Raw genomic sequence first — 13,297 nt, 5'->3', positions numbered from 1 at the left:
TTATAACTGGGTAACACTTTACAAAAAGGATACATCAAGTAACACAATTTTAACAATAGAAATAAACAATAGTAGTTATTAATTGACCCTAGTTAAGCTACTTATAAATATTACTTAATAATATTAATTGTTTGAGACACTCTGTCATAAGTACTGTTAATTATGGTACCCTTGAAGTTAGTGAAATTACCTAACTTCAACCCAAATCAAATATTCCAAATCAAATAATCCTAATATAATCCTCACATTAGCTTCAATTCACAACATAAAATGAAGCCAAAACCTAAATCTAACCCTAATCCCAAACAATCCTAACATCACAATTAATTCAAGACTTTCATTTACTGCTAAACCTAAAACTACCCTTTAACTTAGGCAAAATCATAACCTATATCGCTATTTCTAAATCTAGTCCCAAATTTAATCTTAATATTCAGCCCAAACCTAAATCTAACCCGTAATCAAATCATAGCCTAAACTTAATCCTAACCCTAGACCTAGCCTCAAATTAATCCTTACCCTACCTCACCCCACCACGTTTTGAGGCATGGAAATGGGTACTTTTCCTGTTGTTAAAAAAGCAAAGACACAATGACATGCCATAAATGTCTGGCCCTTGTTCAGTGGCCTAACAATGTCAAAAATAACCCATTGCTGAGTCAACGACTGAGTCACTGCCCCCAGCCATTAAACCGCTTACCAGTCAATTATCCAGTTACTTCTGAGGCTATAAAAATGAAGGTAACTCTTGTAAATTTTAAATACATATTTCAGATCCACTGCCACTGGTGTACTAAAGAAAACAAACAACAACTGTCCAAATAATTATGAACCTGACTGTTCCTGAATAAACACAAAATATTTAGTCCAACACTCATTATTAAAACAAAAATACATTGAAATTGATAAGCGACGCTTGTAAGTAAGTTTATTTTAGTTGTTGAGGTTGCATTTCACAGTGCTGCCTCTCAGTAAAACTTTAATATTACGCCTCTATTATAACGGCCTCTCTCAAAGCTCATCAATTCATCGGAATTCTATGCCATGGAACATCGGAACATTTTCTTATAACCTAACCTTGTTATTCGGAGATACTTCGCTATTGATGGTCGCAAACGTGTTTTTCCACGGACTCCGCGGTCAACTGACGTCACTGCACGCCGTCGCACCCCCTGACCTTTCTGTCCCTCGCCCTGTTGTTTTCGAAAACCTGAAACAACGTGTGCATATATATGTGAGCTGGTGTGTGTGTGTGTGTGTGTGTGTATGAGGTGTGTGCTTGTTGTTTGTTTATTTGTAGGTGGTGCTCATCTCTGTATGTGTTTTTTAAGTCACGGTTAACCCCCAAATGTCTCCGTCCCCTTTGCCCTCCCCCACCAATTACTCTACTGAGTTTTTCCACCCTTAAAGTCAGCAGCCTATTTATATCTGTCTCGGTGGGTGTGTGTTTTGTGTGTGTGTGTAGAAGAAAATGCAGAAGTGACAAACCCAATTGCTATATTAAAAACACGCTCTGTAAATGAGTGAGAGGTCTTGTCCCTCGCTTTCTATCAGCGCCCCCCTCGCTGTATTTAGTGTAAGAATAACCTGATTGTTCCCTTGAGGGAAATTGTACTGGTAAAGAAACGGCGTGTGCATAGTGTAGAGTGCAAGTGTGATATTTCTACTTGTTTCAGATCTTTAGCTCTTTACCATTTCACGACCAAATGTCAATGTAGAAAATATATAAAAGTGTATGAAATTTGTAAAAACTAGCGCTGTCGCACATACAGAAATGAAATATATGACATTTATAGCTCTATATCAAGAGTGGTGTTTCCATACACGGTGCCATGAAAAATTATTTTCATTTGTTTAAACTTATTTGTCATACTTTTGCTGTTGATAAAGGGTTAAATCCCATAGTTTACCGTGCATTTTGTTGCTCACTATCACCAGTAGTCTCCTCTCTGCTCTGTTCAATATTAACAATCTGAACAGTTTCATCCAACTAGTGCTTTTAAGTGCTGTAAGTGTTTAACTAATAAAGGAGCCTGTATGTTGAAAAACATGTTGCTATCTATGAAGCTCTCTGTGTGTGTATCTATATATGTGGTATATTTAATGATTTCAGTGGAAAAGCTCTTTCAGCTAAACACATACTGTATGGACTAGACCCATGTGACATAAATTGTTTATATATTTTATATATATATATAGATATATACTATATGAGACATATTATTGTATATATTTCAAAATACGTATTTCACATCTATGACCATATTACCTTATGGCTGAGAAATACATATGCAAATATATGAAAATGTTTCAATTTTAAATAGGTTTCATACATGTAGCAAATATATGCACAATATATGTCGATCTCATATATGTATTACATGTAAATATTTGCCATTATTCTGGATGCTATAACATGTTAAGGTTCGCAGGTAACGCAAACAAATCATGTGATTACTTGAGTTTACTGAGCCTGGTGAAATAATAATAGGTAAAATTAACAAAATAAACCCACTGCCGCTTACTGTCAAGTTCAAAATGTTAAAAAAACTATTTTTTTATGCTGATTAAAATTATTCTATCATGATCTTAAGGATATTTCAGAATTTCAGAATATTGTTGTGATTAATGTAATTATTTAGCAAATCTTAAATTCTTTCTTTACATTTGAATATTGATTATTAAATGCTTATGTCTTATTACGATTAATCACGATTAATCATGGAATACTGTTTTGATTAATTTCTGATTAATTTCTTTGAGTTGATTGACATCACTATTAAAAACATTATGGGCTATATTTTAGTGATTATAGTGTAGGCGAGCAGTCAATGGCGCACCCTGCAGCTTGATTTAGGGTGTGACTTGTGTCTTTACTATTTTAACAATGGGAAAAGTACACCTTGTGTGGCTCAAAACGCACTAATTTTTTTAATTATTTATGGGTGTGTTTTATATGTAACATGAAATGAACCAATCAGCATGTCAATTGCTACTCCCTTTAAAAGCCAGGTGTGCTCTGACTATGGCAGATTGCTATTTTAGTGTCGCAGCTACATGAACGTGTCCAACAATTCTCAGCAGGGGAAACTGACCTGCTCGTTCACACTGTGAAGGAGCTTAAGCAGCTCATTTACAGGAACAGCAATGTTATTTTATTTTGTATTCTGTTTATTGTTGATGTAAAAGTTGGGTTTGTGCACTGCTGCATGTAACAAGCGGGAGTGTACAGGCGGCACAACAGGTCGCCAAGATAGCAATGAACATCTGACTGTTGACATCTGTCTAGGTTGTATTCAGTCAGTGGAGCACCTGTGTTTTCCGTTGCCAAGATAGCAATAGGCCAGAAATGTACCTGAACACACCTCATTTCCAGAGGTAAATATATTCAAAAGCACTTTTGCTTTTGTAACGACGCAGGTGGAAGAAGTGAAAATAGACTGTTGGTGGGGTGTAAGATAGCAATAAGCACTGCGACGGATCTTTGGGCACAGTTAAAGATAGGATGTCTTCTCTCATTGGTTAATTCACCATGACTAAAAGTGTGCTTGTACTTGTTTGTGTCCTCAGGCCCGGAATAAACAGACGGGTGACATGACAGCCATGAAGGTCATAAAGATGGAGCCTGGTAAGAGTTTACCGCAGTGATTTCCTGTGTAAATGCTAAATCTACTGTTATCTTATCAAATGTTAGCATCAGAATAGATGTGATGAGACCCAGCTTTTATTTAAAATATAAAATGTAGCTTGTGTACACGGATAAGACAAAAATCATGGAACAGCAATATATGTAGTAAATTGATCATGAAGTTTTACTTCAGGGAATGATTATGCGTTATCTTATTCATTTAGGTTGATACAACACTGGCCAGCATGCTAATTGTGTGGGTATTTGAAATTCCTCCACCCACACAGGCCAGTGCAATGTTCTTTATCTTATATGGGACATGGCAAAAGTCACGGGGGACGATACTATCTGCTATCCCATGACTTTTGGCACATCAGTGTAGATTAATGCTAAGATATTCCTAGCCTGTTTTCTTAACTAAAGTCTTTGGTAAGACTGGTGTAACGAATGTGTCATCTAAATAGTGGTGTCAATTCTGTGATGAATCACAATTGATTTGACCTCTTCTTCTTTTTAAGGCTATGCTTTAAATAATGGGTATTTAAATATAAATATATTTATATTAAGTTATATTTATTGTAGTGGTGTTTAATTGTAGTGTTAATTGTTAATTGTGGTGTTTAAGTGGTAAATAAATTGTATTATCACAACAATATTCAGTGATTGACGATGATTAAAATATGATTAAAACTTTTTAAATACTGGTACTTCCCTGTATTTATGGGAGGAGGACATAAATAATTGAGTATGTTAAAAGTTGCTAGCAGCTGTGTGTGTATGTGTGTGTGTGCATATGTGCTAAAGTAATCTTCCTTCTGAACTCAGTAGTGGTAAATGACACAGTGCTTACGTTGCTAAAAACAAACAAATCCAAAAATACGTCACCAGTATCTGTAAAATAGGTAAATTACAAGACAAGGTTCTGGGCAAACTTGGTGACAAGATTTACCTGTGTATAAAAAGAAATTGACAAAAATCACACAGGTTAAAACATTAACATTGACAGCGCTAATTCTAAACCTTTGCTAAAGAAACCTTTGGTTTGGTGGGAAACTATGAATTACTGTTGCAAACATATGAACTCAGATTTCTTTACAGTGTTGGGGAATGAAAACATATATACAGTTTTTTTATATACAGTCCAGGTAAAAGGTTTTAACACACCTTAAAATCATTGTTTTTTTATTATTTAAAAATGTTCTGCATTGTAGACTAATACTAAAATCATCCAAACATATGGAGTTATTTAGTAAACATAAAACACGTTAAACAAACCAGAATATGTTTCATATTTTACATTCTTTAAAGTAGCACCTCTTGTTTAGATTATCAGTTTTGCACATCTTTGCTGGATTTTCTCAGCTTTATGAGCTAGTGTCACCTGGAATTCAGGCTTTCAGTTAACAGCTGTGATGTGAACTCATCAAGAGTTAATTACTTGAATTTCTTGCCTTTTAATGTGTTTGAGAGCATCAGTTGTAAAGAGGTAGAGTTGATATACAGCGAATAGCTCTATTTGAATAATGTTCTAATCCAGATTATGGCAAGAACTACTCAATTAAATAAAGAAAAAATGACTGGCAAGACCTTGGAAAGTATCCTCAAGTGCAGTCACAAAGATCATCAAAAGTGTTATGATAAAACGGGCTCTTATCAGGACCGCCCTAGGAAAGGAAGAGCAAGAGTTTCCTCTGTTGTGCAGGATAAGTTCATCATAGTTAGCAGCCTCAAAAACCACAAGCTCACAGGAACCCCAAATAAGATCATCTAAATGCTCTTAAATGAGTATTTTGGTTTGTTTAACACTTTTAAATCACTACATAATTCATTATAGTCTGGATGACTTTAGTATTCATTTAAAACGCAGGGGGAAAAAAACACTGAATGAAAAGGTGTGTCCAAATATTTGACTGGTACTGTAGCCATTTCAGCTACTATTTTTTGAGTTTCATACTATATTTAGAGAATATTTGGTCAAAATATCCACCACTATTATAAACAACCCCAACAACAGTCTTTTTGAGAACTCAAATCAAAACCAACTAAATGAGTTGCAATGGAACTAAACACGTAAAAAAAAATCATATGACAATGAATGAAATTTCTATAGCCGTAATGTTTGGTTAAATGGATTGTTTTGGTTTGAGTGTACAGAACGGTAACTCAAACGCTTCTGCTTGGCCTTGTTTTCCCCAAATACTGTAAGTTGCGGTCATGTAAACTGTTAGTTACAGTGTTCAAATGGATTTTCATTCGATAATATTTTCATGTGGTCTTCATGCTACAGCACTTTTCGTAAACTAGTTCACTTTTACTCCTGAATCATCACAGATCTCGATGGGAAATCTAGATCAAGATCTAGAACTCTGATATTAGCAGTGAATGCTGTGTATTCACTTACACAGTAGAGCTTTTGAGACGGATCTGGAGTTGCACTGATGCTAATCTCTCAAAGCTGGATTCCTCTTTCTGAAACTGCCTCATTATTTGCATATTTTTTAGCTGAGACCAGTAGAGTTAGCATCAGATCTGGTTCCAGATTAGAACATGCAGATTTTCCTTTTACATCACAAATAGGTAAAATACAGTGCTGTTAAAAAGTATTTTCCCCATTACAGATTTCTTTTGGTTTTGCTTTTATATCATACTTACATTTTTTCAGATTAACAAACAATTTTTTTTATCAAAGACAACCTGAGTAAATTTAGAAATAAGTTTTCATCTATAGTTTTTATTTTTAGGATTTTAGGCCACTCAGTATATTTTTGGTTAAGCCTAAAAGAACCCTGCAAGATTATTTTTGGTAAACTGTTTTTTTTTGCATAGGAACTCTCCCATGGTTATAAATTTCCCAGTCTTTTTCTTAACATTGTATCATTAACACTGATCTAAACTCAGGCGAATAAAACCAGTTCTTAATATGTTGTTCTGGGGTTTTTTTTGTGACCTCCTGGATGAGTTGTCCATGCCCTTTTGGAGTAATTTCGATTCGCTGGTCACTCCTGGGAGAGTTCACCAGTGTTTTATGTTTTCTCCATTTGTGAATAACAGCTCTTACTGACTTTGTTTTCTGTTCTTGAATAACTTTAGATCGTGGCATAATGAGTTGCTTTTTAAGATCTTTTATCCTGCTTCATGTTGTCAGAAAGGTTCTTTTTGAGTGATTTCTTGATTCTAGAGGTCTGGCAGTAATCAGGCCTGGTTGTGGTTAGTAGTGAAACTGAACTTGGCTTTCCAAAACAATGTAGATAACCACAGTTCATTCTTGAGGGGCAATTTTTTTGTCACATAGTTTTTCCTTTAATAAAAATTAAATCATCATTTAAACACTGTTTTATATATTTGTTCAGGCTATCTTTGTCTGATATTTAAATATGTTAAATTGAAATAAGTGACACAAAAAAGCAAAAACAAAAGAAATCTTTAAGGGGGCAAATACTGTTTCATATTATATATTATTATATCATAGCCTGGATTTGTAAAATTGGTTTCTTTTGTTTTGCACAAAAGCTATAATGCTAATGAAGCTAACATGTAAGTTACTGATTAGCATGGTGCTAACTCATACTTACAGTAATCTCAGATAACAGATTACTGTATTTCTGGAGTGATTTCTGGAGCTGTATGACTCACTGTTGTTTGGAACATGAGCTAAAGTACAGAGAAGTTTAGAAATGTGGTATCACTTTATTTTAAGGAACACAAATTAGGGGCTTATTAATCTTCTATTATTTGCTTAATAAAGCCTTATTTAGACATTTGTAAATTATTTATTTACTCCTTATTAGGCTTTATTCTCTGTAAGTGTTATTGGTGCTTAATTAGGGGTCTGTGATTGATTAAATATTTATTCAGTTCTTTTTAGTGTTTAATTAGTGATGAACAGAACCTCACTTTAGAATATGTTGCACATCTTGGTCTATTAGTGACTTATTAACCCCTTATTAACTCAATAATAAACATCCAGCACATCCCTAACCTTGCCAAACTCACATAGATCAAACTGCGCCCAATTATACACTAATAACATGTAGAATTAGCTAATAATGCTGAATAATCTGCTTAAAAAGGTGCTAACATAACTGTTTATTATGCAATATAAGGTCTAATACAGCTATTATTAATCATTTCCACATAACAGACCCCTAATTAAGCACCAATAACACACAGAATAAAGCCCACTAAGTAGTGAATAAATAATTTACAAATGTCTAATTAAGGCTTTATTAAGCAAATAATAAGACATTAATAAGCGTTTGTGTTTCTTAAAATAAAGTGTTACCAAAAATGTACAAAAGCTAACCTGGGACAATCCTAACATTGATAAAATGACAATGTGAAGTAAAAAATGTACATATTTTGGGCAAAATTGCCTTAAACTCCACTGGTAAATGTTTGTCAAATCAAAACTAAGCTAAACACTTGTAACTCTATTCATTATTAGTTTCACTTAAAAAAATAATTTCACACTTGTTTTTTTTTAATTAATAAATGGACCAATAAAATGTCCCATAACGTCCTGGAATAAAACATTCTTACTCTGAATCCCTAATAAGGTTAAAGAGTTTTTCTCTCTCTACTATAAAGATACTGTTATCAGCCCATATTAAATTGCAGGAGATTCTAATTGCTAAGTATACGCTCTATTACTTATACTCTGTTAGCTACATTAACCTCACTAGTTTTGACATGGGGGGTATATTTGTGTTTTTAAACCAGCCAAGAACCCACCGGCTCTAGAGATATAAACAGACTGAAGTAGGTGGTTGGGTTTCAGCCAGTTCAGAAAAGTGTTTCCAGACCCTGAACAGCACAGTTCTTTACAGTACTTTTCACCCTCAATATGTCGGTTGTTCTTTTCTCGTTTTAGAGGATGACTTCTCTGTGATCCAGCAAGAAATTGTGATGGTGAAGAGCTGTAAGCACAACAACATTGTGGCGTACCATGGCAGCTACATCAGGTCAGAGGAGGGGGCTTTGAGATGGGAGGGCAATTGTGGTTAATTGTAGAGAAACTCTCAATGAAGATTTCTTTACAGTGATGGTAAATGGAACAAGATGTTGGTGGCCAGAACTATGATACTTATAGCAAAAAATATTTCATTTACCATCCAAACCCAACAGGGAACATACAGTATCAGGCAAAAGTTTGGACACACTTTTCTCATTCAATGTTTTTTTTATTTTCCGGAACACATAAAGAATCATGTAGTCAACTTTAAAGTGTTAAACAAAACTGTGGAGCTGGTAACTCTGATGAACTTACCCTGTGCAACAGAGGAAACTCTTACTCTTCCTTTCCTGGGGCGGTCCTAATCAATGCTACTTTTATCATTATGTTTTTGATGGTCTTTGCAGTGAATGACCTTCATTTCTAAAAGCATTTTATTCTTTACTTAGTTAAGTATTTCTTGCCTTAATCTGGATTAGAACATTACTCAAATAGAGCTATTCACTGTATACCTGTAACTCTACCTCTTCACAACTTTACAACTGATGCTCTCAAACACATTAAGAGGAGCAAGAAATTCAATAATTAACTCTTGATGAGTTCAGCACAGCTGTTAACTGAAAACCTAAATTCCAGGTGACTCTACCTTATAAAGCTGCTACTTAAAAGAACCTAAAAACTTCCGGTTTAAAACATATTCTGGTTTGTTTAACACTTATTTACTTTTTTGTAAATAATTCAATATGATTTCTTCATAGTTTGGTTGACTTTAGTATTAATTTCCAAAGCAGAACATTTTAAAATAATGAAAAAAACACAGAATTTAAGGTGTGTCCAAACTTTTGACTGGCACTGCATCCATTCACCATAAACTAATGGAGAAACAGCACCTCAGACATTAAGCAGTGTATATTTATACCTTACTGTGAGGTATGTATGGTTCTGGCATGGTTCTGTAAAATAGAATGTTGCCCATCAATCCCACTCTACATGACTTGTACATGTTGCCATTTTAACCATTTATTACTGAATTAACATGTTAATTTTTCTTCCTTAGGGCAAATAAATTATGGATTTGTATGGAGTATTGTGGAGGCGGCTCTCTACAGGATATCTACCATGGTGGGTCTGATAACATTTTTTTTTCTTTATACACTACTGAAGCATAATATTATAAAACCTCCTTGTTTCTACACCCATTATAAATTTTTTTTCTGCTCCACTGATTATATAGGACACTTTGTATGTGTATCATAAGTATTATACCACAGTTATTTCTGACCCTGCAATGTGATGAGATGGCTGAGAGGCATTCTGTGAGTGCCATTATCGGCCGGTAATGCACTGTAACTGAAGCTCTCCATGTATTACTCCTCAGGACCCCACAGATATTAGCATGGTGTACAATTACTTGTTAGACACAACCATTTACACGCAACATTAATCCACATACACGGGAGTGAAGCTGCAGCCAATCACACACAGCATATTCTCAACTGGAAACAACTGTCCTCCTGGAGACCTGCACTTTTGTCCCAGTAAATTTTTGGAAAATTTAGATCATCCAATTTACCTGATCTTCATGTTTTTGGACTTTGGAGTCTCTGGAGGAAACTCACACACATGAGGAGAACATAAGAACTCCACCCAGATAGGGACTTGAAACCCAGGACAACAGTGCTGGTTCAATTCTTATTACATTCTTCCTGTAATATTTATTTAATATCTCTCTCTCTCTTCTCCTCTCTCTCTCAGTTACGGGTCCTCTTTCAGAGCAACAGATAGCATATGTGTGTCGAGAGATGCTGCAGGTAAGGTCACACACTCATGCTTTATATACTTACAAGTACAATTACAAGTTTCTTAAATCACTGAGTTCTTTAATGCATGGCTCTGTTGTTAACAGGGGTTAGATTACCTACATGGACAGAAGAAGATCCACAGAGACATTAAGGTAACACTGACTGTTATATTTTTGGTCTTCACATGATGTATACATATGGACAACTCTAACCATTTATTACCACGCACTGTGCTGTCCACTGTTGGTGATAATGCCTTCAATGATAAGCTACCAACTAAAGTTACCAACTACAGTACCAGTCAAAAGTTTGGACACACTTTAAATTCTGTGGTTTTTCATTATTTTAACATGTAGATTAATATTAAAGTCATCCTAGTGAAGAAAAATGGCTTGGAATAAAAAAGAATGAAATGAAGGTTAATCCAAAAAAGACTAAGTTCCTCAGAAACAGAAAATTAACAGCACCTCAGATAAGAGTGACCTAAATGCTTCACAGAATATATATACATATATATATATATATATATATTTTTTTTTTTAACACTTTTAAGTTACTACAGGATTTCTTATGTGTTCCTTCATAGTCTGAAAGGCTTCAATATTCATTTACAATGAATTAAATGGTATGTCCAAACTTTTGACTGGTACTGTACGTACAGTATTTGCCCTCATGTTTCTGCAAATATCGCATTATATCTTTTCATGGGACAACACTATAGAAATGAAAGTAAACATGAATTTGCTGTCTTCTGAAAATAACTCCGCAAGTAATGTCTAAATAGCTACAACAGAAATGATTACACCCCAGAGTGAACACGTCCAAGTTGTGCCCAATTGTGTAATTGTCGGTAATGGTGTCATGTGACTTGTTAGTGTTACAAGCTTCTTGGTGTGAATGGGGAGCATTTTGGTACAATTATCGTCATTCTAAAGCAGAGCATGATCCCTTTCTTTTGGAAACTGGACTGCAAGGCATGTTTCCATCGCTAATGGAGGATTCCAGTAGCAAGAGGTTTAAGAAAGTGCTAGATAATAATAGATGATAAATACTGATATTTTCTTATATCCATGTATCATTTCTATAGAGTTGTCACATGAAAATATATAATAAAATATTTGCAGAATTGTAATAGGTGTACTCACTTTTGGGAGATACTGTACGTGACACTGTAAAGAGGGAAAAATGTCCTTTTACTATACACTGTGGTCACTATACTGCTTTTAATCATTCACAATCCACACAGTACACTCAGTCATGCCAAATTTAAAAATTCTTCTCCAGGGTGCTAATATTCTCCTGAATGACAACGGTGAAGTTAAATTAGGTGAGTGATTGCACAATTCTGAACTGGATAGAAGTATTTTGACGACTGCATGATTTTAAAGAGCTCACTTGAAATAATTAATTTATTTATTTAGTAAATTAATCTCTTAATGGTTCAAGTCTTGGTCAGTTGAAATTCAGTATTTACTGAATTTAGCCAAGGCATACAAACCCATGTTGGACTGTCCAGTTTCCACCATTTCTTTATCTGATCACAAATCTTTTTTTTTTGTAAATTTCCAGCGGATTTCGGAATCTCAGCACAGATTACCGCCACTTTTGCACGTCGAATGTCCTTCATAGGAACTCCATATTGGTAAGATCAAGCACATTTCTCCGGTACCACTTTACTTGGATGGTCCATTTTATGGCCTTATTGATGCTCAACTGACATTCAACTAACACTGAACTGAATGTCCATTAAATTTAACTTAACCATATGTTGAATGTAAATAATTCAAAATAGAACCTAACCCTACACCTAACCCTAACCTTGACCCTTAATCAACCGTAAAATCAAACCCTACACCTAACCCTAACCCTCACCTTAACCTAAGCTTAAAATCTAACCCTAAACCCAATCCTAAAATATTAAGATAAGCGTTTGGGTTAGAGTTGAATGTTGGGTTATATTCAATAGAGAATCATTTACTTTCACCTTTTAGTTCATTTTAGTTCACATGTAGTTGAATGTTAGTTAAATGTCAGTTGAGCATCAAAGTGGCCATCAAATGGACCATCCAAGTAAAGTGTTACCATTTCTCCTAAAATTAATTATTAATGTGAGTGTTGAGGAGCTTAGTTTAACCATTCTAAACCTTTAATGTCAATGTCTCAACTTTAACAGTAAATGATGCATATTAGGCATTGTTAAACAAAGAAGTAATGAAAGCAAAAAACAATGCTCATTTAATGTTGTTTGATATAGCTGAAATCCGATACATATCTGATTTGTGGCAATGTGATGGAATTCTTTAAATATAAGGAAAAAACTCCTTGAAAAGAATGAAAACTGAGCATGAGTAGACAGGAAAATGGATGGCAGCAGTGAGTGAGGGCTTTAGTGGTAGAAAAACAAGATAACAGACCTCATAAATATTTGGACTGATCTGTTTTTTTACTGTAATAAAATAAAAAATAAGGCTTGTGAACTGGCCAAATGTGGCTACAGATTCTGGCTGCAAAGTCAAATGAAAATAAAATATAAAAACCTGACCGTGACTGAATAACCTGTCCTTTTCAATGAACCTCTGCAAAATTCTTACAAGGATGAAACCGAAACTTCATGTGAAGCTTTGCTGTGTTATTATGTGGCAAAAATGTTACTTTAGGGTGGAAATGTAAAACGTATGTTAGAGTGTTATGTGTTCTGCAGGATGGCCCCTGAGGTGGCTGCAGTGGAGATTAAAGGGGGTTACAATGAGCTGTGTGATATCTGGTCTGTGGGGATTACAGCTATTGAGCTCGCAGAGCTTCAGCCGCCTCTGTTTGATGTTCACCCACTGAGGTAACGACAGACAGACATCATACAAACCAACACACACACACACACGCCCGAAACCTTTTCTTGTACTCCCCCATACTGTTTGC

At 34.8% G+C, this 13,297-nt stretch overlaps 1 protein-coding gene across 1 annotated transcript in view; it reads left to right on the top strand.

The window, feature by feature from the left end:
• Positions 1–13,297, top strand: part of LOC103036794 (mitogen-activated protein kinase kinase kinase kinase 5-like) — a 51,739-nt gene that overhangs the window by 13,690 nt on the left and 24,752 nt on the right. Inside the window, exons 2-9 of the mRNA XM_022669255.2 lie at positions 3,571–3,628; positions 8,499–8,589; positions 9,637–9,701; positions 10,335–10,390; positions 10,486–10,533; positions 11,666–11,708; positions 11,951–12,023; positions 13,083–13,214. Coding sequence (XP_022524976.2) covers positions 3,571–3,628; positions 8,499–8,589; positions 9,637–9,701; positions 10,335–10,390; positions 10,486–10,533; positions 11,666–11,708; positions 11,951–12,023; positions 13,083–13,214 — 566 coding nt within the window. The remainder of the gene's footprint in view (positions 1–3,570; positions 3,629–8,498; positions 8,590–9,636; positions 9,702–10,334; positions 10,391–10,485; positions 10,534–11,665; positions 11,709–11,950; positions 12,024–13,082; positions 13,215–13,297) is intronic.

This window comes from Astyanax mexicanus, chromosome 18 (genome assembly GCF_023375975.1).
Source record: "Astyanax mexicanus isolate ESR-SI-001 chromosome 18, AstMex3_surface, whole genome shotgun sequence".
NCBI classification, from domain to species: Eukaryota; Metazoa; Chordata; class Actinopteri; order Characiformes; family Acestrorhamphidae; genus Astyanax; species Astyanax mexicanus.
Note: the sequence above shows the minus strand (reverse complement) of the source record. Positions and strands in the feature narration are given on the sequence as shown.